Raw genomic sequence first — 26,663 nt, 5'->3', positions numbered from 1 at the left:
TGAGTCTGATTCCAGGGAGTGCTAGCAGTTTCAGTTTCAGCTTCTGTGGCAGTTGGGACTGAGAGCCTGCCATTGTTCCCTTGATTGCCTCTGATTAGCCTCAGGCTCAGCCTTCCCCTGTGTGACTCAGAAGGGGGCAGGCCTGACCTAGGCAAGCAGGCTTTAAAAAGCCAGAGCAGTGCGACCAGGGGAGCGAAGCGGACAGGGGACTGCAGACAGGGGAGTTGAAGAGGGAGTTGGGCAGAGGGAGTGACTGATGGTGATGAAGACCCGTAGCGCTTGTGCCAGTACTTCTCCTGTCTCCTCCACCTGTGCCTGTATCCAGACAGAGAACCTGAGCATGGATGCCTCTACCCAGGTCCTGGTGTGGTCTTGCTGTATTTGTGGCTTACAATTCCCACTGAGTGATCTCCAGGCTGGGGGAGACAACCGTTGTGAAAGGTGCCTGCTGGTAGAATCTCTCAGGCAGCAGGTGGGAGAGCTACAGGAGGAGGTGGCCAGGCTGAGGAGCATTCGAAGCCATGAGGAATTCCTGGACAGTATTCCTGTGGAGTCCACGGAGGTCACTGTCCTAGGATGTGGGACTGTTGACCAGCCACTTATGGAGGAGGCAGTGGTGCAGGGTGAGCACTGGCAGCTGGTTACTTCCGGCAGCAGGCAGTGTTCCACCCCTGCTCCTAACCCTCCCACTGTGTTGTTACATAACCGTTACTCTTTACTTTCAGCAGGAGACAAGGAGTCACCCCCCACAGTGGAGGAGACCGGGCCTTGCACCACCAAGGTTGAGCAGTCTCCTGCCACCACTGCGAGGAGGAAACGTAGAGTAGTGGTGGTTGGAGACTCTCTTCTGAGGGGAACGGAGGCACCCATCTGTCGCCCTGACAGCTCATCTCGAGAGGTATGCTGTCTGCCAGGGGCCCGTATCCGAGATGTTACGGAGGCATTGTCGAGGATTATCCGGCCCTCTGACTACTACCCCATGCTACTCATCCACGTGGGCACAAATGATACTGCCAGGTGTGACACTGAGCGGATCAAGTGTGACTACAGGGCTTTGGGAGTACGGGTGAGGGAGTTTGGAGCGCAGGTGGTATTCTCTTCTATCCTTCCTGTCAAAGGTAGGGGCCCGGGCAGAGAGAGGTGCATCCTGGAGGTAAATGCCTGGCTGCGACGATGGTGTCGCCAGGAGGGATTCGGCTTCCTTGATCACGGGGTGCTCTTCCAGGAAGGACTGCTTGGCGGAGATGGAGTTCACCTTTCCAGGAGCGGGAAGGCCTTGTTTGGACACAGACTGGCTAACCTTGTGAGGAGGGCTTTAAACTAGGTTTGTCGGGGGCAGGTGAGCAAAGCCCACAGGTAAGTGCTGAATGTGCGGGACTGGGAGATGGGTTGGAAATGGGGGGGACTACGGCCTATAATGGCAAGGAGAAAGGAGGGTCAGGGCACAACAAGGAGGCAAGATCAAATCAGTATCTTAGATGCCTATATACAAATGCGAGAAGTATGGGTAATAAGCAGGAAGAACTGGAATTGCTAACCAATAAATACAACTATGATATCATTGGTATTACAGAAACCTGGTGGGATGGGACGCATGATTGGAATATTGGTATGGAAGGGTACGGCTTGCTCAGGAAGGACAGACAGGGAAAAAAGGGAGGAGGGGTTGCCTTGTATATTAAAAATGTACACACTTGGACTGAAGTGGAGATGAACGTAGGAGATAGCTGTGTAGAGAGTCTCTGGGTTAAGCTAAAAGGGGTAAAAAACGAGGGTGATATCATGCTAGGAGTCTACTACAGGCCACCTAGCCAGGTGGAAGAGGTGGATGAGGCCTTTTTTAAACAATTAACAAAACTATCCAAAGCCCAAGATTTGGTGGTGATGGGGGACTTCAACTATCCAGACATATGTTGGGAAACTAACACAGCGAGGCACAGGCTATCCAATAAGTTTCTGGACTGCATTGGAGACAACTTTCTGTTTCAGAAGGTTGAAAAAGCTACCAGAGGAGAAGCTGTTCTGGATTTGGTTTTAACAAATAGGGAGGAACTAGTTGAGAACTTGAAAGTGGAAGACAGTATAGGGGACAGTGATCACGAAATAATAGAGTTCATGATCTTAAGGAAAGGTAGAAGGGAGACCAGCACAATTGAGGTTATGGATTTCAGGAAGGCAGATTTTGATAAGCTCAGAGAACTTGTAGGTAAGGTCCCATGGGAAGCAAGACTGAAGGAAAAACAACTGAGGAGAGTTGGAAGTATTTCAAAGGGACGTTGTTAAGGGCCCAAAAGCAAACAATTCCGCTGTGTAGGAAAGATAGAAAATATGGCAAAAGACCAGCTTGGCTTAACAAGGAGATCTTGCATGATCTCAAAATAAAAAAGGAGTCATATAAAAAATGGAAACTAGGACAACTAACAAAGGATGAATATAGGCAAGCAACACGGGAATGCAGGGGCAAGATTAGAAAGGCAAAGGCACAAAATGAGATCAAACTAGCTACAGGCATAAAGGGAAACAAGAAGACCTTTTATAAATACATTAAAAGCAAGAGGAAGACCAAGGACAGGGTAGGCCCACTGCTTAGCGAGGAGGGAGAAGCAGTAACAGGGAACTTGGAAATGGCGGAGATGCTCAATGACTTCTTTGTTTCGGTCTTCACCGAGAAGTCTGGAGGTGTGCCTAACGTAGTGAATACAAGCAGAGAGAGGGTAAGTTTAGAAGATAGGATACACAAAGAACAAGTTAAAAATCACTTAGGAAAGTTAGATGTCAGCAAGTCACCAGGTCCTGATGAAATGCATCCCAGGATACTCAAGGAGCTGATAGAGGAGGTATCTGAGCCTTTAGCTATGATCTTTGAAAAATCATGGCAGACAGGGGAGATTCCAGAAGACTGGAAAAGGGCAAATATTGTGCCCATCTATAAAAAGGGGAATAAGAACAACTCAGGAAATTATAGACCGGTCAGTTTAACGTCTGTCCCAGGGAAGATAATGGAGCAGGTAATTAAGGAAATCGTATGCAAACACTTGGAAAGTAATAAAGTGATAGGGAATAGCCAGCATGGGTTTGTGAAGAACAAGTCATGCCAAACTAATCTGATAGCTTTCTTTGAAAAGATAACGAGCCTTGTGGATAAGGGAGAAGCGGTGGATGTCATATACCTAGACTTTAGTAAGGCATTTGATACGGTCTCGCATGATATTCTTATTGATAAACTAGGCAAATATAACTTAGATAGGGCCACGATAAGGTGGGTGCATAATTGGCTGGATAACCGTAGTCAGAGAGTTGTTGTTAACGGTTCTAAATCCTGCTGGAAAGGGATAACAAGTGGAGTTCCTCAAGGGTCTGTTTTGGGACCCGTACTATTCAATATCTTCATCAATGATGTAGATATTGGGATAGAGAGTACTCTTATTAAGTTTGCAGATGATACCAAACTGGGTGGGGTTGCAACTTCTTTGGAGGATAGGGACATAATTCAAAATGACCTTAGCAAGTTAGAGAAATGGTCAGAGGTAAACAGGATGAGGTTTAATAAGGAGAAATGCAGAGTGCTCCACTTAGGAAGGAACAATCAGTTCCATACCTACAAGATGGGAAGCGACTGTCTAGGAAGGAGCATGGCGGAAAGGGATCTAGGGGTCATAGTGGACCACAAGTTGAATATGAGTCAACAGTGTGATGCTGTTGCAAAAAAAGCAAATATGATTCTAGGTTGTATCAACAGGTGTGTTGTAAGCAAAACTCGTGAAGTCATTCTGCCGCTCTATTCTGCACTAGTTAGGCCTCAGCTGGAGTACTGTGTCCAGTTCTGGGCGCCACATTTCAAGAAAGATGTGGAGAAATTGGAAAGGGTACAGAGAAGAGCGACAAGAATGATTAAAGGTTTAGAGAACATGACCTATGAAGCCAGGCTTCATGAACTGGGCTTGTTTAGTTTGGAAAAAAGAAGATTAAGGGGGGACATGATAGCGGTTTTCAAATATCTAAAAGGGTGTCACAAGGAGGAAGGCGAAAATTTGTTCCTCTTGGTTTCTGAGGACAGGACAAGGAGTAATGGGCTTAAAGTGCAGCAGGGGAGGTTTAGATTGGACATTAGGAAAAAATTCCTAACTGTCAGGGTGGTCAAATATTGGAATAAATTGCCAAGGGAGGTGGTGGAATCTCCCTCTCTGGAGATATTTAAGAACAGGTTAGATAGACATCTGTCAGGGATGGTGTAGACGGAACTTGATCCTGCCTTGAGGGCGGGGGGCTGGACTCGATGACCTCTCGAGGTCCCTTCCAGTCCTATTATTCTATGATTCTATGATTCTAAGGAGAGTAATAGTGGCCCAGTGAAATGGAGGTGCCTTTCTGCCAGAGAGAACTGAACTTTGCCTTCATAGCACCCAGTGTTTCTCAACCTTTTTTTTTAAATAAAGTACCCCTTTACAAAAATTTAATTCCCCTCAGTATCTATAGTTTTCAGGCACACACAATTTTTTTCTACCATTGCAACACATTTGTTTAAACAATTTAATTGTAGCTGGGTGGGCAATAACATTTTTGGGTGTAAAAAGTAGAAAAATAGGAAAGCGCTGTAAAACTTAAAACAAAAAATCAGTTTTCTCCAAATTTCAGTTGTGTTGATGTACTCTCCCCCCCTCCCAGACTTCTCTCAAGTACCCTTAAGGGAACTTGTACCACTGGTTGAGAAACACTGCCCTAGTCCGACCAAGAGACTCCAGTGGGGAATGGGTTCACCACGTGGTAAACGTGCAGAACATTAGCTGTTATGGTCCTAGATCCGCTGACTGCTGGGGTTTTTTGTGTGGACTTCAACAATACGTAGGCCAAATTGTCATCCCCAGACTGCTTCATGTGCTGTTTAACTGTTGATCTGTGTTCTTGAAAAAGGCTGAAAAGAAGATTCCTGATGTTACTTTAGCCTGTTCCTTCTCTAGGCCTTCTACATAGCGGCACAGGAAAACGTTGCTCCATGAACATGCAGGGTGGGATCCGTTATTAAGTAAGGGCAAAGTGTGAATGCTCTGAGGGATTGGATTCAAATTCAAACCAAAGGAAGCATGAAGGATCAGCCTCTTGCCACATGGGTTTGGCAATGGCAAGCCTGCTCTTTTCGTGATTGAAAACGGCTGCAGCATTCTGTGTATATTCCCCTGGTGGAAAAGCAGTTGCAACACAGCGGAACTGTACTAGCTCAAAGTTGCAACACAGCGGAATTATACTAGCTCAAAATCGCAAGGATTGGATCCACAAACTTGGCATTCTTATTTTTATATTAAAATTTTTTTATTGAGATGATGTAATTACAGGCATTTTTAAAAATTATTTGCAACTCACTGGCCCTGAGAATAGGCTTTTGTTTGTTTTCTTTTTTTACATTCATTTGATTCAGTCCCTTAACCCCACACCTTACTTTTTTTTTTTTTTTTTTTAAAAAACCATTAATAAAAACAGACTAGAATTCATTTTAAAAATGCATTCTGGATTTGCACATGGTTGCAGTCATATAAAGAGAAATCATGAAGAATGCATGCTCGGTATTTGTCTGAGATCAGGGGTGGTTGCCATTACTTAGTGTTTATGCAGGTGGCCCTAATAGTGTTTTCTCAATGGATAGTCCTCACAAGGTTTAAGACTGCAACTGCAAGAAGGTTTCCTTATTGGCTTACAGACCTATTATCTCTGTCCTGCCCAAGCAGCATTGCCCCCCGCCCCTTCTGTTTGCAGAAGGATCTGGCTTGCTTAGATGTATAGCATGTTGATGGCAGGGGAGGGCTCTTTGTAACCACACTAGTTGAAGAAAAGGCCCATCTCCCAATGATTAAGGGACTCCTTAGAATCTTTCTCCCCTTTCCTGCTTCCCTTTGGGAAGTGAGCAGAAAGTATGGCTACGTGGCAGATGGGCAAATCCTACACTTGGAATTCAGGGGTGGAGGGAGGTGAAAAGGGCAAAATTCTTGTTGATAGTCTCATGACCATTTCCCATCTATCGAATATCGATAGTTCAGTCATGTTTTACCTACACTTCATATGGCTTCCATGTTTGGATCTCTCTGTAAGAGGGCAGTGAATCTGTTTCCTGCAGGTGCTGTAGAAGTCTTTTTTCAAACTGACTTGCTCCCAAGATCCCTAAGGATACCTCAAATTCAGATATTGCAGGTCCCTACAGTCTGGCAGGCTGTTTGGTCATGCGCTCCAGCTTTTCACACTCCCTCCCTTAGCCATTTAGATCTTGATAGAAAAATCAGAACACTATTGCCTGAAAAGTTCACCATGCTAAGGACCTGCTGGGAATCCAAAGACTATTTTATTCTTACTGGTTTGTCTGTGGTTTTTTCTTGGCAAAGCTATTCTTCACGAAGGATGTGAAGGAGGAAGTGGACTCTGAAGAGGAATGGGGCAGAGGGAGAGGTTGTCACACACCATAGTTGTATGACTCAAGAAAATTTCCAACGCCAGAAAGAAAACTTATCTCAAAAATGTTGCAGTCTAGATTCTTTCTTGGTTCCTGCAGGTATCAATTACCAACTTTTGTCAAAGGCAAAAACTTCTCTGTTAAATTTCAGCCTGAGACAAGTGGATGTGTATTCAAGGTTCCTTACCAGCCTTACGGTGAGGAAGTTTCACCATGTTTGCCACCACAAATGGCAGGGGTGTGTGGACCAAATTGGCAAACTCTTCAGCACACACAAATCAACACCGGTTAGCAGAGCCCTTAAATACAAGAATTCTCCTCCTCCTTGTCCCAACCATGCCATAATGACAAGTTGGAGAAGCAGAGGGCATGAATGCTCAACACCTATTGGTCGAGATAAAAGAGCAAACTCTTCCTTCCTATTTTCACAAAAAGAAAACAAGAATAAGGAATTTCCTTTCAACCTTGTTCATGTTTCCCTCTCCATTTCTTAGTTGCAGTCTCCCTTCTTTTTGTCTTGAGTTTTCTTAGTTAGAGGTTTGCCAACTCTGTGTGCTATAGCAAAAGCATAAGGGTATTTGCTCTCATAATCTAAGCATGAGCCTCAGCTCCTGAGAAGGGACTGTCACCTGTCTCCTTGAACAGAGCCACATTCTTTAGCTCGAATCAAACAAAAACAGCTCCCTCTCCCTTCAGTTTCAAGTCCATGGCTACAAAGCCTCAATTCCTCAGCACCTCTCCCTCTGAATCCTTTTCAGAGCCACATCAGGGAATGACGCGATGGCAATCTTCTCTTTTGCTGGTATTTGGTGCTGCTGTTCTTTGATGCAGAGAAAAGGCAAATGCCCAGTGTGGTGTAAACTAAGATTATGGAAAAAACAGTTCCATAAAGCTTGGGAGGGAAGATGTATTGACAGTCTTTCTTCATCTTAGGCCAACTGGGAAGGGTTTTTGTTCTAATTCCATGATGTGATACTCTATGCCCATTTAAAAAAGACCAAAAAAAAAAAAAAAAACCAACCTGTCACTCTACCATAAGTGACTCAGCACACCTTGCAGTGAAATTGGACTACAATTACATAACTATACAGGGCACCACTCCTAACTAAGTGGAAAGTTTTCTGGAAAGCAACATTCGTCTTAAATATTTGGTGAAGATCAGGTGTTGTATCTGGACTTTTTGGTGGGACAGAGGTAATGATCCCTTGATTTCTTCCATTTCAGATTTCTATGATCTACAAAAGAGATTTTATTAATGAACAGACACAGGTTTCCTTTCCTTTGGACATCACAGTGCAGAGAAAGTCCAATCTCCTGGTTGAAAACTTACTTGGAGCTTCTTCTTTCCCAAATGCATATTTTGCCGCTAATTTTTTTTCTTCACTAACAAGGGATGGCTGATGATGGGTCCATCACTTATCCTGAAACCACCAATGGGAGTGACCAATGTTACAAAGGGAAATAGTTTCTCTAGTCTGGGACGTAAAAGTCCATGCAGATTAAAGGAGCCACCCCTTCCTTGCCAGCCATCTAGGCCAGATTCTCTGTTCCAATAGTGGCAGGCAGCAGCCAAAGCTGCTCTTGCTCTATCGGCTGCATTCCAAACTGGGGCTGCCAAAACAAGAATGTCTGAACATTAAAAGGAGAACACAAGGAGGCTGCTTGTTTTGTTTAAAACCATGCTAAAAAATGGGCAAGCAGCGGAGTGATCTCTGGCTGGTCGAGATGCATTTGGGAGGGATGGAGCAGGAAGTTGGAGGCATCAAACAACCAGTTTCAGGATACCAGGATAGCTATTTGGTCTCTGGTTGTCCTCCACATATCTTCATGCTTCTGGTTTCGCTTTTCTATCCAGCAGTTCTGGCTGATCCTAGGGAGGCTTCTGAGTATTATAAGCAACTGTGGGTCTTCATCTTTTTTCCTTCCCCTCAAGGCATAAAAAGAACCCTTCACCTTCACCCTCAAAACTGCTAGCTGCTGTGGAAATCATGGCTACTTGTAATTACAAATATTTCAACCCTTTCTCTTGGATAGAAGACATGGACAAGAAAGCCCACACTGTCTCTGTGTTGCTTTTATTCAAAAGCTCCTCTGCTAGAGGAAGGGTGAAAGCCAGCATCAGTCTATTGTGTTTTGTCAGAGATGGTTCCTGTTTGTCATTTTCCCCTTCTTCCACAGAGCACTTAGGTGATTTGGTCCATGTGCCAACAGTTAATTGCCAGCCCAACATACACTGGTAAGGTGTCCCAGGATTGTAGCAAAAGATGACTTGAAAAAGCAAATCGTGGCATCTTGTCCTATATGAATTAAGAAAAGTCAAACTGCATGTTTATTAGGAAAGAATGAAACAAACAAATCAACAACAGGAAAATAAAAATGAGTCAAGGAAGACTCTGTAGGGACAACAAAGTAGTGCATGAGGCCAGGCTCTCTCTCTGCCACCTTGCTGCCGCCACCACTGCTGCCAGTTTGTTTGTGTTTTACTAAGGTGCTTCGGGTCCTGCATGGTCTTCAAGATAAGCACTGACCCCATATTCTGCTCCTGTGTTCTTGTTCCCCCTCCCAAACTCCTGCAGCCGTCTGGGCCAACATTTCTCCCACAGAGTGTTGGTTCTTTCAGCACTCATCCTCCTGATAGATTTGTTCATCCAGCTCCTGGGACTCCAGGTGCTCGAGGCGGTCTGTTCGGCCACTCATAATCTCATCTGGGGTCTTCATGAACCTTCGAAACAAAGTGGTCAGTCAGTCACTGGCTTTGCTCCCTTAAACCCTGCTATGAGCCACCCTGAGCTTTCTAATATTCTGCCACAACATCTCCCTAGTGACCAAACGTGTTTCGGTGTCTAATTTCCATTGAATCCAATGGACATTAGCCTCAAAGGTACTTACGGCCTCTGTGCTTTCTTCCCAGCATCCCAGTGGTTTGGCCATGCCCTGCCTCCCCTCATTCCCCCAGAGACTGATGGGCTGCCCCAGAACACAGTCAGAAAAGCATTTATTTATTTGTGGGTTTACACAGCCACACTCGAAAGAAAAAAAGCTCATTTCTACAGAAGGAAGGTCACTTAATAAGCAACTTCCTCTGTTATTGCTGTTTGCTACTGTAGATACTTGTATTGAGAGGTGAGCGCTCTCTCCTAGCCCTGTCAGCTTCTTCTAAGGCTATAGTTTCTGATATCATGCTCCTGGGTTTATGGCAACACAGCCTGTTGCCATGGAAATGCCTACACTGTCACCAATTTGCCATGAGCAGCTGAATTGCTCCATGGTCACAGGGACTGCACAGCTTTTCAGTGTCTCATGCACTTCCTATCCTCTGCACATAGGAGATCCCCGCCCAACAGGTGCTAGCTCGTCTGAGCGGTGGTCTCAGTTCTGTCCAGCTCGGTGTCTTGACTAGCCTCAGTGCTGGTGGAACTTGGACAGAGAGGGTGGCGGACTCCACCTCTGAGGCTAGGTCTGCACTGGACCTGGAAGGTCGGCTTAAGGGACACATAGCTGGATTCAATGTACCATAAGCTGAGCTTGGCGCCATTTCCACAGCAGGAGGTCAACGGGAGCAAACACTCCCATCAGCTTCTCTTACTCCTCATGAATCGAGGCGTTCCGACACCAAACGGAGGTTCCCTCAGCATTCTATTTAGCGGGTCCTTATTAGATCCACTAAATCGAATGCCAGAAGATCGATCTCCAGTGTGGAAAGTGGAGATGTGGCCTCGGTAATGATGCTGCAGAGACTGTTTGGATACCAAGGTAGGCAAAGGGAGAGGAGCCAACTGTACCGAGTGGGGTCTCCAGCGCCACATCCTCTACTCAGTGTCTGAAGAGTGGGAGAGGACGGCAGGGCTTCAGATCTCATCTTCCCTCATTGGCTTGCACCAGTGCATAGGAGAGTCTCATGTGGACTCACATGCAGACCTTCAGTTAAATGTACCAGTAGCCAGAGCAGGGAATGGATTGAGAGCCTCAGCCCTTAGCCCTATCTTAGTGCAAGTGGTGGGTAGCAGGTATATGTGCAGTGGAGCTTTAATTCTCAGCTCAGGTAGTCCACTTGGACAGTTAGCAAACTAAAACTAACATTGTAACCCTGGCAGCGTGGGTGGTAGGATAGGTTAGCTATGTAAGAGCCTTTGTATGTACTTAGGCAGCAATGCTGTGACTATGGTGTTATTTTCTAGCCTGGTAGCTTGATCACAACTAGTGTACATCAGTGCCCTGATCTGAGCTGCAAACGACACCTTCGGTTTCCATGCTGACGTATCAGGAGTAACACTGCGGGCACCTAACAATAGCGGGAAGGACAGAACCTGAGAACACTTCAAGTTCTTTAATACCCACTTAAGTTATGACTCTCACTTCCTACTTTTCCATTTCTTAGCAACAACTGAAATGACAAAATGGATTTCCCCCTTTAATCTCCCTTTGTCCTTTATGTAAAAAAACGATCAAAACAAAAACATTCCACTGAAAATACCATTTTCCACCAAAAATAGTTTTCAGTGTAAATATTTTGACTGGCTCTAGTTATTTCTTTTTCATATCACGTGAAAAAGTTCCAAACAAAACCCTGCCTGCCAGTTAAAATGAGGCACAGATCCACTGATGTCAATGGAGAAACTCCTCATAGCTTCAGGGTGATTTGTATCAGGCTCTAAAGTAGGATCACTTTCCAATGATCCTGCCTCAATAGATGTAGAGCTGCTTCTAGATAGTGACACATTACTGACATACACACTCTGTATCTGCTGCCCACTACCTCTAGCAGTAGGTCCCAAACAGTGGGGTGTTCTGCCAGTACTGGTACTTTTGGTTTTGTGAATGACCCCCTGACATTCCTCTTCCTCTGTTCATTATAAACCTCTGTGTTGGATCTCCCACTCCATTCTGCTGCACATCTCCCAGTCCACAGTATATGTTGTATACCAGGGTAACTCAACTTTGGAAGCCCTGGGGGCCACAATGATCCTTACAGCACATGCTTAGGGCCGCAATTTAAGTGTGGCTGCATATACATGCAAATATAAATGAAAATATATGCAAATGGATTCTTTCACACTGATGGGCATGAATACAAAGATTAGGGCATGGGTTCCCAAACTGGGAAATTCCAGGGGGGGTGTGAAGTGACTCAGCCTGCCCCCCATCCCCATCAAGTTTTGCTGCCCTGTTCAGTTCCCTTTTTCCTTTTTTTTTTGCTCAACAAGTTTTGCTGCTATTTGGGGGGAGGGGAGAGGGGCATGAGGGTTTTTCAAAAATCAAAAAGGGGGGCGTGATGCCAAAAAGTTTGGGAACCATTGGATTAGGGCAAGACTCCACAACATGCGTTTAAGTCAGTTCTGCTGATATTCATAAAATGCAGTATTTACCTGATTTCCACCCATATGACAGCACTTTTAATGAGCAATGACAGTCCAGGAATTACTACTAAAGCACATATCAACAGAAGACTATTATATTGACTCCTTTTTTGTTTTGGCTCCCACTCGCAGGCTGTGTGTTGAGCCCCGCATAAACCCAAACTGCACTGTGGGCTGCAGACAAACAGGCCATAGGCTGCATGCGGCCCACGGGCCACATGTTGAGTAGCCCTTTTCTAAACCATAGCAGAGTTCAGGGGGCACCAAAGCCTAATTCAGTGATCAGAAGATGGAGGTTTGGAGTAGCTTAACTTCCAATGTGTTGAGATCATGAGACCTCGGTTTTAATCAACCACCACTGAGACTTAGACTATGAAACCAAACGCGAGGCATGTAACCAAGGGCTTAACACATGATGCAATGTTCACCAGCGTCAATGGACAGTCTCCCAATGACTCCAATGAACACTACATCAGACTGTTGCGCAGTCCCTGGAAGGTGCAGACCCTTCAATGTGGAAGGCTCTCTCAGCTTTAACTCCATTGACACCAGTGTTACGTTGCTGGTAGCAGCACAGCTTGCTCAAAACTTCTTCCTGCTCTCATCAAAAAGCAATCACCTCAGGAGGAGAAGGGGAAAGAAAAAAGAGGAAGGATTACCTGAACAAAAGCCTTTGTCCTGGCTCCTTCCGGATGATATTTAGTTTGTAGTAGTGGCGTAGGGCTCTGGACATTTTCTCATAGGTCATATTTGTTCTGTTCTGTTTGTTCCAAAAAAAATCATTGAGAGACAATTACATACCCATTTCCTAATGTTGCAGGAGCAGCTATAGAAATACCACAGCTGGCTGAAACCCCCACGCTAGTTCAAGAAGCTACCTCCTTTATTCCTCTGCTGTCTATAGGCCCAGCCTGCCTCTCCAGCATTCATCACACACTTCTGTGTTTTTCTTTTTACTCAGAGTGATTTGAATGAGGAAGGCTTCCAAAAACCAAGATTTTTAAACAAGGTCACATTGGATTGTTCCCAACCAAGACCTTCATCACCAGGAGAGACTTCAACATGAAAGAGTGTTTCACCCCACGTAGGCCTTCTTTTCAATGAATGGCCTTTTGTGAAAGCTTCCAAACAGCTAATAAACTTTATGTGACAGCACTCCTTCCTGTTAAAGGTGGTGTTCCTCTGGGCTTCCCCTCTATTAATTAGTTCATGTTTACACAGCACTTTGAAGCTCTAGCAGCTGTTTCTCTTCTCACTTTTTCTGGTGTAAATCAGGAATAATTCCATTAATGGGTACATCTGTTTACACTGCAACGTCCCCTCTCCACACACACACACACACACACACACACACACACACACACACACACACACACACACACACACGGAATCGCTCTCACTGGAAAAGTAGGAGCTGCACTGGCAGACTGTCACAGGTTTGAAATAAGATACGCTGGCACAGCTGTGTGTGGGAAGCTTGCATTACGCTTGCCCGTTCCATGCTGTACACCAGCGACTTCTGTCAGTCTCTTTCTTAAATGATCCCAGATCCCTCACTCTGGTTTTGTTTCCCAAAAGGCCCCCTGCTTGAGTATGAGACTCCTTCTGTTTGCCCACTTCCAGTGAGAGCTATGGCTGGCTCGGTGATGCCTGAGGGAAGGCTCCTGTGGCAAATGAAAGAGTGAGAATGGCAGTGTTCTGCCTGGAGAAGCTGGGGTGTGTTCCCTTAAGCCTGTCTGAAGCCAGCAGGCTCACATTCCCACCAAACCAGCAGAGCAGTTATTCCTTACAGCCTCCCTGCGTTGGCAGACCGAGATTTTCAAAAATGGTGTAGGGTTGCCAGATGCCTTCACAAAAAATCCTGACCAGGCAAACTGGTTGAGCAAAAAAAAAAAAAGCTGCCGAGCCTTTAAATTACCCCCACCCTCGCTGCCAGCCTTCCATCCCTACCAGACGGAAGGCCAAAATACTGAACTGTCTGGGTGAAAACTGGACACCTGGCAACCCTAAAAGGGGGGTGGGAAGGGTCAACACTTTTTGAAAATCAGGCTCCTTTAAAGGGGTCTCAAAGTTGGACCCCTAAAACTGAGGCATCCAAATCTCCAGTCACTTATCAACATGTGCAGCCTACGTAACAGAAATGTAGCCCTGCACCAACACCAGACGGCAAATGTGATTTCTCCTGCTTGGTGCCGCTGGCTTTAAAGCAAGCAAATCAGAATCTCTCTCAGATAAGGAAGATTCTAACGTTATTGTGTGTTGTGTTTATTGCAATACAATATTTACTCCTCTCCTGCAATAGCTGTATTAGCCACGCAGCAAGGAATGCTAAGCAGCTCAGGCTTTGGAAAGAGAAAACAGGCGACCTGTCTCCAGTCTCAGACAAGACCCTAAATAGAGATTTCTATTAAATTGTTACCATGTTGTTTTCCTAAGAAAGCCCCATACCAGACACTCTGGTCTTTTGCAGAGATCACTTTAGCCCAGGAGTTCTCAAACTTCATTGTACTGTGACCCCCACTTTTACCACAAAAATTACCAGACCCCAAGGAGGGGGGTCTGAAGCTTGAGCCTGGCTGAGCCCTGCCCCTAGGGGGAGAGGGAGGAGGACAATTCCTTGCTTCAGCCCTTGGCAGGGAGCCTGTAAACTGAGCCCCACCACCCAGAGCTGAAGCCGTCAGGCTTCAACTTTGACCCTAGGCCATGGGGCTCACACTTCAGCTTTGGCAACTGGTGGTGGGGTTTGGGCTTCAGCTTTAGGCCCCAGCAAGTCTAAGTCTGCCTAGGCAATCCCATTGAAATGGAGCTGTGACCCACTTTGGGGTCCTGACTCACAGTCTGAGAACTGTTGCTCTAGCCTGAGCCCCCAGTGGGGATCAAACCTGAGGAAGAATGACATACTTTTAGAAAGCAGAGTCATTACAACCAGTGTCCATGTCATTTTCTAGCTAAATGTTGCTACTCCCAAACTACCAGGCTCTTTATATAATGCCTGGCTTTCTGTGATCCCTGCTGTTGAAGGTTGGATGCTTTAGATATGTAAACTGTTATAAATAGAATGAAAGATTAAACCTTTCCATAAGTATTTTACTTTCTCTTATTCTCTTCAGTATTTCTGAATGAACTCCAGAATGCAACATTCCCTGGGAGGAAAACCCCACCACTGCTTACTTTGTGGTTTCCCCACAGTCGGGCCAGCCCGTTGGGATCTACTATCCGAAATATTTTGGATTCTTTGTCCTCCCATCGGATGAAGTTTTCGTACCGGCTGTCAGAAAGCAGCTGATAGACGTAATCCCAAAGCAGTCTGCAGTCTGTGAAGAGAATCAGAAAACACCATTCAAATACTTCTAACAGGGATGAATTTTGAGAGCTTTCAGATCAGTGTGCAGTGAACCCCACTTATGGCCTCATTTCTCAGACTTTGATGCTCTTAGGATGAAGCAAGATGGCAGCATCCTGAAGTAAAGGGCTGGATCTCTCCTGGCTTATTTATATAAATTGTTATGGGCTACAGAAGCTTTTATCGCTAGTCGGAATATCTCAGATCAATAATGACTGAAAGTTGTTCCCAGTCCACAGCCTATGTGAAATGAGAGGCTGGTCTCAGTCTTGTTTCACACAGACAAGTACCCATATAACAATAACTACTGACACAATTAGCTCTAACCATCCCCTTTGTTAGTTGTCTCAAATCAGAGAAGCCATGGAACCTGAAGCCAGAGAGACTAAACTATATCCCTTTTGCACGTGGTAACTCCTCCAGATCAGCGCGAAAGCGTAGTGGTAGAAGCATGCACAATGTGATCCCTTTCCTATAGAACAGAAGAGTTCAGAGTTCTATACTATTAATTTAAGACCTTTCACCAGTTCTAAATTGGTTGTAAAAACTTAGCAACTGGAAAGCACTGTCATTGTGTGAGAGCTAGCAAGAGGTTAAACACCTTCTGTTTGGACAACCAAATTAAAATTTCCTCCTGGGAAACACTCCTTAGGTCACTAACAGACAGTTTTGCTACGTCTACACTGGTCCCTTTTCCGAAAGGGGCATGTTAATTTCACAGGTCGTAATAGGGAAATCCACGGGGGATTTAAATATCCCCCGCGGCATTTAAATAAAAATGTCCGCCGCTTTTTTCCGGCTTTTAGAAAAGCCGGAAAAGAGCGTCTACACTGGCCCCGATCCTCCGGAAAAAAAGCCCTTTTCCGGAGGATCTTATTCCTACTTCAACCCCCCCATCACAAACAAACAAACAAACAAACAAAACCCAACCCCAACAACAAAACACCATGAAAATGAACCTGGTTCAATGGTTAAAATACAGGATAAGGGAGCAAGAGAGCTGGGTATTAGATACAAGGGTATATCTACACTGCGAGCTTCTTTTGGAGTATGCTTTTCCAGAGGATATCTTCTAGAAAAACTTATTTTGAAATAGAGTGTCCACAATACAGGGAAGCCTCAAAATTAGTCCAAAGCAGGTTCTCCTAATGTGGATGTGCTATCTTGACTCAGAGCCCCAGGAAGCACTGGGGAGGAATAACTTTAGAATGGCCCTGGTGAGGGGCTGTTTTGACATAGCAGCAGTGAAGTGTCTACACACGCCCTCTTCTGAAAAAGCTTTTTAGAAAAAGGGCTTATTCCTCGTGGAATGAGGTTTACTGCCATCGGAAAAGGCCATCCATTATTTTGACTTTTTGTTGAAATAATGCAATTGCAATGTGGATGCTAGTATTGTTTTTCCAGAATAACGGCCGTTATTCCGGAAAAGACGGTGCAGTGTAGACACACCCAAAGCTACACATGGCTCACTTCAGCATGTCATTCTCCTCCTGTTCGCCTTGGTTTCATCATCTGTTAAAATGTGTGTAATAATATGCTGAGTGGGAGAACTTATAATGGGGGTATTACTAATTCATGTGAGTTGTGTTAAAAATGTCTAGAGATATTTTTAGTAGTATTTCCCATTTTAGAAATTCTGGGAACATCTTTGAAACCTGCACAAGTTCATAAACCAGAATTAACTTTGCCAGTGCACTCTCTATAACCTGACACATAAGGGATGCTGTGAGGAAAAAACCATGCATCGAGAATGGACTACGTGTCACACAAATGACAGTAGTTATTTAGGGAAACTAATCCCTACACGCACAGCACCTGGGTGCACCTCTCTTCACTAACTACAGCGTCCAATGCAAGGTCTCTGCCCTAATATTCCAATCTGAATTTGGGATGGGCTCTGCCTGAGAGGCTGACTCATCTTCTGTGACCAGGCCTCCCACAACTGGTATGCATCACTAGAAAAATGAAACTTAGCATGCTGACTGATACAACAAGGCTTCTGAATGTGGGATAGAGAGGTTTGAAAATTTTCATCATAGGGATTTTTTGAGGGGGGATGAGGAATAGCTCTTTAAAAACATTTTTTTTCCCCAGAAAATTCTTCATTCCATTTGAAATTTTCTGTTTGGTGAAAAATAATAATTCAGTTGTTCATTACAAACTGGAGTATTTACACAGAACATTTCAGAAGGAAAAAACGTAAAGAGGTTTTTTCATAATTTCCCCCCGCATAAGAATGGGAATGCTCTGTTTTTCATAACATGGACATCAAACTCACACTGGAAATAAGAGCAAGCTGCAGGCCTTTACAACTCTGGTACTTAAATGGAATACATTGCTGTAGGATCTGACAACCTCACAGTCTTTCACATATTTCTCCTGTGAGGCAGGGCAGTGCTGCTATTCCTATTTGTATAGCTAGAGAACTGAGGCCCAGAAATACTAAGGCTTCTGATGGAATAAACTCTCCCATTAATTCCTCTCGCTCTTCTCATTCAGATGGAGTACTGGAGTCAAGAGGAAAGTGATTAATAAATTGACCCAGAGTGGATTGATCTCCACAGCGTTGATCCTTCCAGTAGGGGAGACAAGCCTGAGGGTACTTATCTCTCCTCGTTCATTGTCTAGGGAGTGTAGGTGCCTAACTCTGCTTTGTCTGGATCGAAGTTGTTCCAGTGATTTTCTAAAGCACCATGATGCTCAATGCTGTAATGCTTAATTCCCTTTGTGGATCCCATCCTGAGGGACTGCTGGGAGGTCATATACGAAATCTGTGGCTGAGCAGGGAATTGACTCTTAGCCTCTTAAATCCTCAGTTAGCACCATAACTACTGCATGATCCTTCTTCTCATGAACGCGTTACAAAATCCAGTTCCTCAAGCTCCTTTTCTGTCAATAATTCTTCACATGCCAGCACAGCCTTACTTTTTACATTTATAACTAATTTTAAATTAAATGTCTTATTCCAGTTTTCTCTTGCAGGCAGTGAAGGAGGAGAAATTCTGTTTCTGAATTTGTTCTGTTTAGGCAATTATTTGAGAAGTGTCCATTTAAACTAGGGAGGAGGCCCATATAAGTACCTAGTGACACAGATAATTCATTACTATTTATGAAATAATTTGAACTTTTTCAGGGAAAGGCACCCTGGCAAAAAAAAGTGTCAAAATACAGAGTCCTAATTGAAAACGAGTCTTCCCCTCCACCGTATTTCTTTTCTCAGTTTCAACTCCCCTCCTGGCTCCGATGTCCAAGTGCATTGTTTTTACCCTTGTTTGATCATTAACAGATATGATCCACCCTGTGGACTACAAGTTATTTTCTATATCAATTGCAGTATGTTTAGCAATGCAACCTGCCTATTTTAGCACCTTTTCCACTAACTGAGCATGTATCCAAGGTGAACATACACATGCACCTAACAGAAAGCTTTTGAAAGTTGAAAAGCTAATGGAAAATGATGAGGGCGGGCTTTTATGAGGGTAGACTCCGCATTGGTCTAACACTGCTCCTAGAAGCTGATTTCAATGGAAGTGAACTTAGGTCAACAATCAGCTCTTCCGAAAAGTCTTCCCTGAAGTTGTATGGAGAAAATCCTTTTTAAATTATATTCTAGAGCAAAATAATTCTATACGGCTGCAAGAATTACTGAAGAGGAAAAACTTTTATCCCTGAATTCAACACAGTGAGGTTATTTCAGTCTGTTGTATCCTTTACAAGAAGCTTTAGATAGGACAGGGGCACAGGAATGAGGGTAGGTCCACACTACCGTAGTAAGTCGACCTATAGTATTCAACTCCAGCTACATGATAACATTGCTGTTGTTATCATGTTGTTGAGTTACTGCAGAGTATAGATGTAGCCATAGTGTGTGGAACATTACCACTTCTGGGCTTTGACAAATCCTGACAACTGTTGATCATGAGGTCTGTGACTCTGCTGATGCCTGGCTGACCCAAAATTGTATCTATAACCTTGATTTCATTTTTTTGTATTTTTTTAGAATCTTTGTTAATAAGACACATCTATTTTCTGAGCCATTTTGAGTGGGTACAGACTTCATGTATCTTGAACAGTATTCATTTTCATTCATGGGATTTCTGAGAGTAATCTAACGTGATATGTTGGAACAGTTTTGTTTTCCAATTTCTTTTATTTTATACAAATAATCATATATGGTCAATACTTGCTCCCATTGAAGTTAAGGGGAAAACACTCAGGGTGTGTCCAGACTACAGGGTTTTTTCAAAAAAAGTGGCCTTTTTTCGAAATCCCCCCCCCCCAAACCCAACCTTTCCCCTGTGTCTAAACTGCTGCTGCAGTCTTTCGAAAGTAAATCGAAAGAATGCGGCAGTTTTTTCAACCGCTGAAAACCTCATTTTATGAGGTATAACACCTTTTTTTGAAAGTGCTTTTTCAAAACAATGCGCTATGTAATGCAAACTGTGCTTTTTTGAAAGAGAGTATCTAGACTACCTGGGAGCTCTCTTTTGAAAAAGCAGTTTGCTTTTTCGAAAGTACTGATTGTAGTCTAGACGCTCTTTTTCTAAAGAGGCTTGCAGTCTAGACGTAGCCTCATTGTCTTAAATACAAAGGATTGAGCCCCAAAGTAGGTTTTTACCCCCCCATTCATCCATATTACATGGTAAAGTAATTAAGAAATCAGTGTAGTTAAGGCAACCTATCTTTAGGGTTGCCAGATACTTTCACAAAAAATACCCAACATGGCAGCAAAAAATTTGATAGAGACAAAAAAAAAAAAAAAAAAAAACCCACCCAAAAGCCACCCCCACAAAAAAGTGTCACTGTGCCTTTAAGTCCCCACGCTTTCCACTCCCGCTGTCCCTGCCAGAGGCAGCAGAGGAGGAATTTCCCAAGCAGCCTTCCATTTGAGAAAAACAGAAAATATATTTTCTGGTTTTTTTACCGGACAGAGGCCACAAAAAACAGATTGTCCGGGCCAATGCTGGACACCTGGCAACCCTACCTAGCTTTATACACAAAGCAATAGGACCATGGTTTATTTTTTGTAAAATCTATACAATTTCTCTAAAAGAGCTTTTCTGTAAAAGAGGCTTTAAAAATATGATATAGTATAAAATTTTTAACTGGGAATGGCTGAGGATGATTGACATAGGTCACTCTGCCTCTGCCACACAAGCTCATTGTAGCAATCCCAGTAAAAGATTTGTGTCACATATAGTCTTGTGATCTGAGTTCTGTCACAGGCTTTCACTGTGACCCTTGGCAAGTCACTTATCCTATCTGTTGCCTCCTTGTCTCTATCTGCAATATGGGGGATGATAGTATTTCCCTTCCTCACAACCTTAATAAATTGACATTTGCGGCTGCTCAAATGGAAGCCATTACAGCAGTACAGAAGTAGACTATATTTTATTTGCAATATTATCTAGCTATATCTCTGCATGTATGTATTCTTGGATATGTGTGTGAATGAGCTGTCAGATGTAAACCCTTTCTAAAATATATTAAGAGCTGATAGCAAAGCTAGTGAATCTCCCATAGATTTGTAATACGGTTTCATATTGTACTTAAAACTTGAATGTCATTTGGGCATTCTGAATGTATGGTCAGCCTTGACTACTCAACACTAGGGGCTGAAGACTGTAACTTGTGACATTAAAGAGGGACTTTTGCGTGAATTTCCCAAATGGTAACTGACCAATAACCCTGATGGCACAATAACTAGGTCATTCTTAAATATGCAGGTAGTAGTACTAGTAACTGAGTGAAGCTTCTTGGGTGCACAGAATACAGATTTTCACTAGCTTTATATGATATTTCACTAGAGGCAAGTAAAGGAGTCACTGTGATGGTACTGTATATCCCATGGCCGAGAAACAGAGCGCTCTCTTACATGTTGTTAAAGAGAGATATTTCTATTCCCACCCATATTTTATACTGCAGAGCATTATATAAATGTGTTCTGTTCAGATTTATCATAAGGACGTCAATATGGCTTTATAGAAAAACAGATCATGCCCAAGAAGTCATCAAGTCCAGTCCCTTGTCCTCATTGCAGGACTAAGCACCATCTATGCCATCCCTGCTAGATGCCTATCCAACCTGCTCTTAAATATCTCCAGTGATGGAGATTCCACAGCTTTCCTAAGCAATTTAGTCCAGTGTTTAACCACCCTGATAGATAGGAAGTTTTTCCTAATGTCCAACCTAAACCTCCCCCACTGCAACTTAAGCGCATTGCTTCTTATCCCAAGCAATTGGCTGATGGGCCTTGTCCTAAGCAAGTTGATGGGAGATGCTCTCCCCTCGATACAGCATAGTGTAACCACTGTGGTAATTGGAGCTAACAATGTCAACTTCAGTTATTCACATGAGTGAAGTTACAGAAGTTAGATCAATTTACAGTGGCAATAAAGACTAGCTCTCTGTTTTTAGCTTAGGATAGTTCACTCATGTTAATTACCCCGGGGGCAAAAACAATACACCTTTTAGCTCTGAACATAAAGACCTTAGTTCACTGTATTAAACACTACCCTGCTGACACCATTCTCAGTACTGGGCCAGCTATCCCTGGTGGGAGGAAATCTGTCAACATAGTGTTGAAAATTGTGTTGGCAGCCAAAGTCCTGTGTGCAGTCAGGCTCCTGCACTGTTACAGTGGTACAGCTCTGTCCTGACTTTTCAGAAGTGTCCCTCATATGCAGATGAAAGGAAGACCAGAGATTTGTAGCCTGCAAGACAATTTTACAGTATCGCTGTAAAATCCTGTTTAATTAGTTAACCGGTGACCTAATGAAATGGGGGCATATAGGGGCTGCCCTGGCCAGGCTCCACCCACCGTGGTCCCCGCAGACCATTAACCCATTAACCATTCACATCTCTAGTTTACAGCATACATCTTAATTGGCACAATGAAGTTAACACTTTCACTTGCTCAGCTGCAAGGTGAGTTGGAGAAGGGAGGAGCAGCAATCAAAGCTGACAGCTAAGTACATAATTGAATGGAAAGCCTGAGGGCTTGTCTTCACAGGGAAAGTGACTGAAATAGCTATCACAGTGTAATTATTCTGCACTATCTCCCTGCATAGATATTTTATCGCAAAATAACACTGATTTTTAGTCCATTCATAAAGTACAGTAATTATTCCAAAGGAAAATCGCCTTCATTCCAGAACTGTGTGCCCACACCAGGGAGTTATTCTGGAATAGCTATGTCAGTCAGTCTGCCCCTTGTAGACAAGTTATTACTAAAAGGGGAACTGAAGGGCTTTTAATCTGCTGTGACTTGAATCCATGAGTCTGAGTTTCTGCTGTAAGAGCAGACAGCAACACAACCACTCTTTCTGTCATAGGGCATTGTATGCCCTTGATCATCCTGACATTTTACTTCCCTGTGCCTCAGTTTCCCCAGTTTGTAAATTGAGAATAATAACAAAAGGGTATTGCGAGGATTAATTAATTATTTCTTGTAAAATATTTGGAAATCTTTGGGCACAAGGCACTATAGAAATGCCATGATCTAATTAGGCTTCATCAGCATGTAAAAACAAGTGTGTTTGGAGATCTAGACACAGGTGCAGAGAGCTTTAGAGCATTTTACGGTATGGTGTATCTCAGGGGCCTGCGGCCCAGATCCAGACCGCCAAGCTGCTGGAACAGGCCCATGGGCCGCCTTGCTAGAACCCTCAGGCACAGAGCAGCCAGCCGCTTCAGAGCAGCCCCATTTTGAGCAGCCTGGGGCTGCAGCAAGCAGGGAGTCTGTCTCAGGGTCCTGCAGGGCTGCTGGCTGGGAGCCGCCTAGGTAAGCGCCTTCTGGCCACAGCCTGCCTCTGGCACCCAATACCCTTCCTCACCCCTACTCCCTATCCCAGGTTACCACCCAAACCCTCTGCACCCCCTGTCATCCAGTTCACAACTTCCTCACAACACCTGCACTCCCTCCTAAATCTTTTCCCCAGGCCAAAATCCTATCCTGTACCCATACACTTCCCATACCCTGCACCCCAAACCACTGCCCCAGATCACAACCACCTCCTTCACCCAAACTCCCTTTCAGGACTCCACACCCCCTCTTGCATCCCAGTCCCCTACCCTGAAGTCTCTTCTGCACCCAACTTCTTCCCAGATCCCACACCCCTCCCACAGAAATTGTGGCCCTTGACCACTTACCAAAATGTTGGAGTGGCCCTCATCAAAAATTATTGCTCACCCCTGGTGTAGCTGGACCTTCTATTCCCCAACAGAAGCTAGATCTTCTCTTCCCCAGCATCTTCTACGACTGACCTACTATGTGACTATAAAAGTGAGTACATCCATCTCATCTTTGTTTCCATTGCCCCTCTGCCCTGGCTACTTAGTCTGTGAGCTCTCTGAAGGATTGTCTCTCTCATTATGTGTTTATATAGTAGCTAACACAATGGATCTTTTAAAACGTGTAATAAAATAACAGATACCAATATTGACCTTGATTCTGATCTCACACTATGTATATGCTTATGACTTCAATGGCGTTATTCCTGATTTACACCAGTGACAATGAGAAATTTTGCATAAATGGAAGATAGGTAGACCTGAGTTGCATGTAAAGTAAGGCCTCTTTACCCTTTTGGTAGCATAATGGGACCTTAAATGGAGTGTAAATGCAGCATATGCCGACTTAAGGACCTTTTACCCTGTCAGAGCAGCACAAAGGGGTCTTATGCAAATGAGAATCAGGTCCCACAATTTTTAAATGTTTGCTGAAAAGCGACAGTGTTTTATCATCAGTCAAATTAATATTTTGAAAAATGATATTATACAAAACGTGTATAACAGATTAATCATCCCGCAAGTGGAAGTCATTTTTTTCTCTGACAAACCATCCAGCATTCTATTGATTGAGTTTCTGTAAACAGGATGTTTGTGCATAATGGCAAAGGAAAATAGTGTTTTCTTTTCATCAACAAATAACTGTGTATAGATGTTTTTCTTTTTTTAGGGGGAGATGGAGTGTTACATTTTAAATGAGGAGAGTTTAGGGCCAAATTCTGCTCTGATTTGCACCATTTGCATCCCCATGGTAGTGTGAGGACGTAAGCCAGGGTAAAGTTTAAAATATCAGAAGCCACATTCTAAATATGTGTCTGTTTTGGGGCTGACATTTTTTACCACGAGGTCTCTATTTTAACAGCCTCATTTGCAGACTTCCAGCCTCCATGGGTGTGCAAAGAGCATGCTCACACCTACACAGACATTTGTCTTGCACTTGCACCTACACACAGAGCTAATGGCCTCTTCCATCTGCACATACAGTGACACAATGACCACAATGAAAAATCCATTTCCCCATAAAAAAATAACGTTTGCCTAGACAGACAACTGTGGGTTCAGAAGAACAAGCCACCGTCGGAAGGTGTTCTGAAGGTGTTTGTCCTTTTTTCACATTATGCAGGGATAAGGCCCTTGTCTATTTGTTAACAGCTGAGATGACCTCTCCCCCCTGCTTTGTTGACTAACTTATTCACAACCCTAAGGATTTAGGATTTTTTGGGAGTATTTGTAGTTTCTCACTGTTGTTTTGGGGTAGATATTCTGAGGAAGCATTGTGGCCTACTGGAGAGGGTTCTAGACCCAGCTTTGTCACTAAACCTTCACTTCAACCTCTCTTTGCTTCAATTTCCCCATCTGTAGAAAGATGTTCAGATAGTATGGTGACGAGCGTAGTAAAAAAACCCTAGATAGAATCAAGTAGATAGCTACCTCCTCTGTAAAGTGCTTTGCAAACCAGTGAATAAAAGTGCCATATGAGAGTTAGGTGATGATATTATTATAATTCTCAAGGTTCTTTTAAGTCAAAGCAGCATCTCTCTGAACCTACCAAGCGCCTCATCTGAAGTAGCATTATGAAGGGAGGGAAACCCAAACTGATAAGGAGCTAGTTTTGATGCAAGGGGTTCATCTTGTCTCAGGCCTTGTTTACACTAACCTCCTCCCCACCCCTCACATTGGTACAACCTTCACAACTTCAGCAATGCAAAGAGTGTACCTGAAGTTGACGTGCTTACCACAGTGTCTTCTGTGTGATAAAGTTGGCGGGGGGTGCTCAGAGATGGATTGACCATGCTTAAGCAGACACACCAAATTGACTGCTGGTCGATTGTTCATTGTAACATCAATTTACTGTGCAGTAAGACAAGCCCAGAGAAACAGACTGGATTCTAAATTAAATGACTTTATGCCAGGTAGTCCAGACAGATGGAGGGAGTGCATTACTACAGGTACATTTTCCTGTTAGGGACCCAGTGCTGCTCTCATTGAAGTCAATAGTGAAACTTACTGCCTTTGACTTCCATAAGCATACCCTCAAGCTGTTTGTGCTTTTGCACTGAGCAGTATCTGGCTGTAATGAACAGGAATTCAGAAGTATGCACTGTAAAGAGTTTATGAGCCTGTTAGTGGCCCTCCCTATGTTTTGGAAGCTCTCCAAACTCTGCCAGAGAAGCACATACATATCTAGGCCTTTCATGTTGTATATAATTTATAAACATGGTGTGATGAATGGGAGGGATACTACCCTTTTCTGGACATCCCAGCTATTCAGTTAACTAAATTTCCTGTAAGGATTAAACCCAGAATCAGTGGGTCCTTGGGTATGTCTACACCGAAGGTTTTTTTTTGTATTTGGTTGGTGGGAGCATACTATCTTATGTCAAGGATGAAGGATGAAGTTTAAAAAGGACAAATGCAAAGTACTCCACTTAGTCAGGAACAATCAGTCTCACACATACAGAATGGGAAGCGACTGTCTAGGAAGGAGTACGGCAGAAAAGGATCTAGAGGTCATAGTGAACCACAAGCTAAATATGAGTCAACAGTGTAATGTATCAGAGGGGTAGCCGTGTTAGTCTGAATCTGCAAAAGCAGTGAGGAGTCCTGTGGCACCTTATAGACTAACTGAAGTGTAGGAGCATAAGCTTTCGTGGGCAAAGACCCACTTCGTCAGCTGCATGTAGTGGAAATTTCCAGAGGCAGGTATAAATATAGGAATTTATACCTGCCTCTGGAAATTTCCACTACATGCAGCTGACGAAGTGGGTCTTTGCCCACGAAAGCTTATGCTCCTACACTTCAGTTAGGCTATAGGTGCCACAGGACTCCTCGCCGCTTTAACAGTGTAATGTTGTTGCAAAAAAAAGCAAACATGATTCTGGCATGCATTAACAGGAGTATTGTGAGCAAGACACGAGAAGTCATTCTTCAGCTCTACTCAGTGCTGATTAGGCCTCAGTTGGAGTATTGTGTCCAGTTCTGGGCACCACATTTCAAGAAAGATGTGGAGAAATTGGAGAAGGTCTAAAGAAGAGCAACAAGAATGATTAAAGGTCTAGACACGAACATGACCTATGAAGGAAGATTGAAAGAACTGGGCTTGTTTAGCTTGAAAAGGAGAAGCCTGAGAGGGGATATGATAGCGGTTTTCAGGTATCTAAAAGGGAGGAGAGAAAAGGAGGGAGAAAAGTTATTCTCCTTAGCCTCTAAAGATAGGACAAGAAGCAATGGGCTTAAA

General features: G+C 43.8%; 1 protein-coding gene across 5 annotated transcripts in view; it reads right to left on the bottom strand.

Moving 5' to 3' along the window:
- Positions 1-5,282: 5,282 nt before the first annotated feature.
- ETV6 (ETS variant transcription factor 6) overlaps positions 5,283-26,663 on the bottom strand; it is a 165,014-nt gene continuing 143,633 nt past the window's right edge. For all 5 annotated transcript variants that reach the window (XM_075901018.1, XM_075901025.1, XM_006115482.4 and 2 more), the window contains 3 exons: positions 14,965-15,107; positions 12,453-12,553; positions 5,283-9,158 (listed from right to left, as the gene is read on the bottom strand). In XM_075901018.1, the coding sequence (XP_075757133.1) occupies positions 9,053-9,158; positions 12,453-12,553; positions 14,965-15,107 (350 nt within the window). In that variant the 3' untranslated portion in view covers positions 5,283-9,052. The remainder of the gene's footprint in view (positions 9,159-12,452; positions 12,554-14,964; positions 15,108-26,663) is intronic.

The sequence above is a fragment of the Pelodiscus sinensis genome, chromosome 1 (assembly GCF_049634645.1).
Source record: "Pelodiscus sinensis isolate JC-2024 chromosome 1, ASM4963464v1, whole genome shotgun sequence".
NCBI classification, from domain to species: domain Eukaryota; kingdom Metazoa; phylum Chordata; order Testudines; family Trionychidae; genus Pelodiscus; species Pelodiscus sinensis.
Note: the sequence above shows the minus strand (reverse complement) of the source record. Positions and strands in the feature narration are given on the sequence as shown.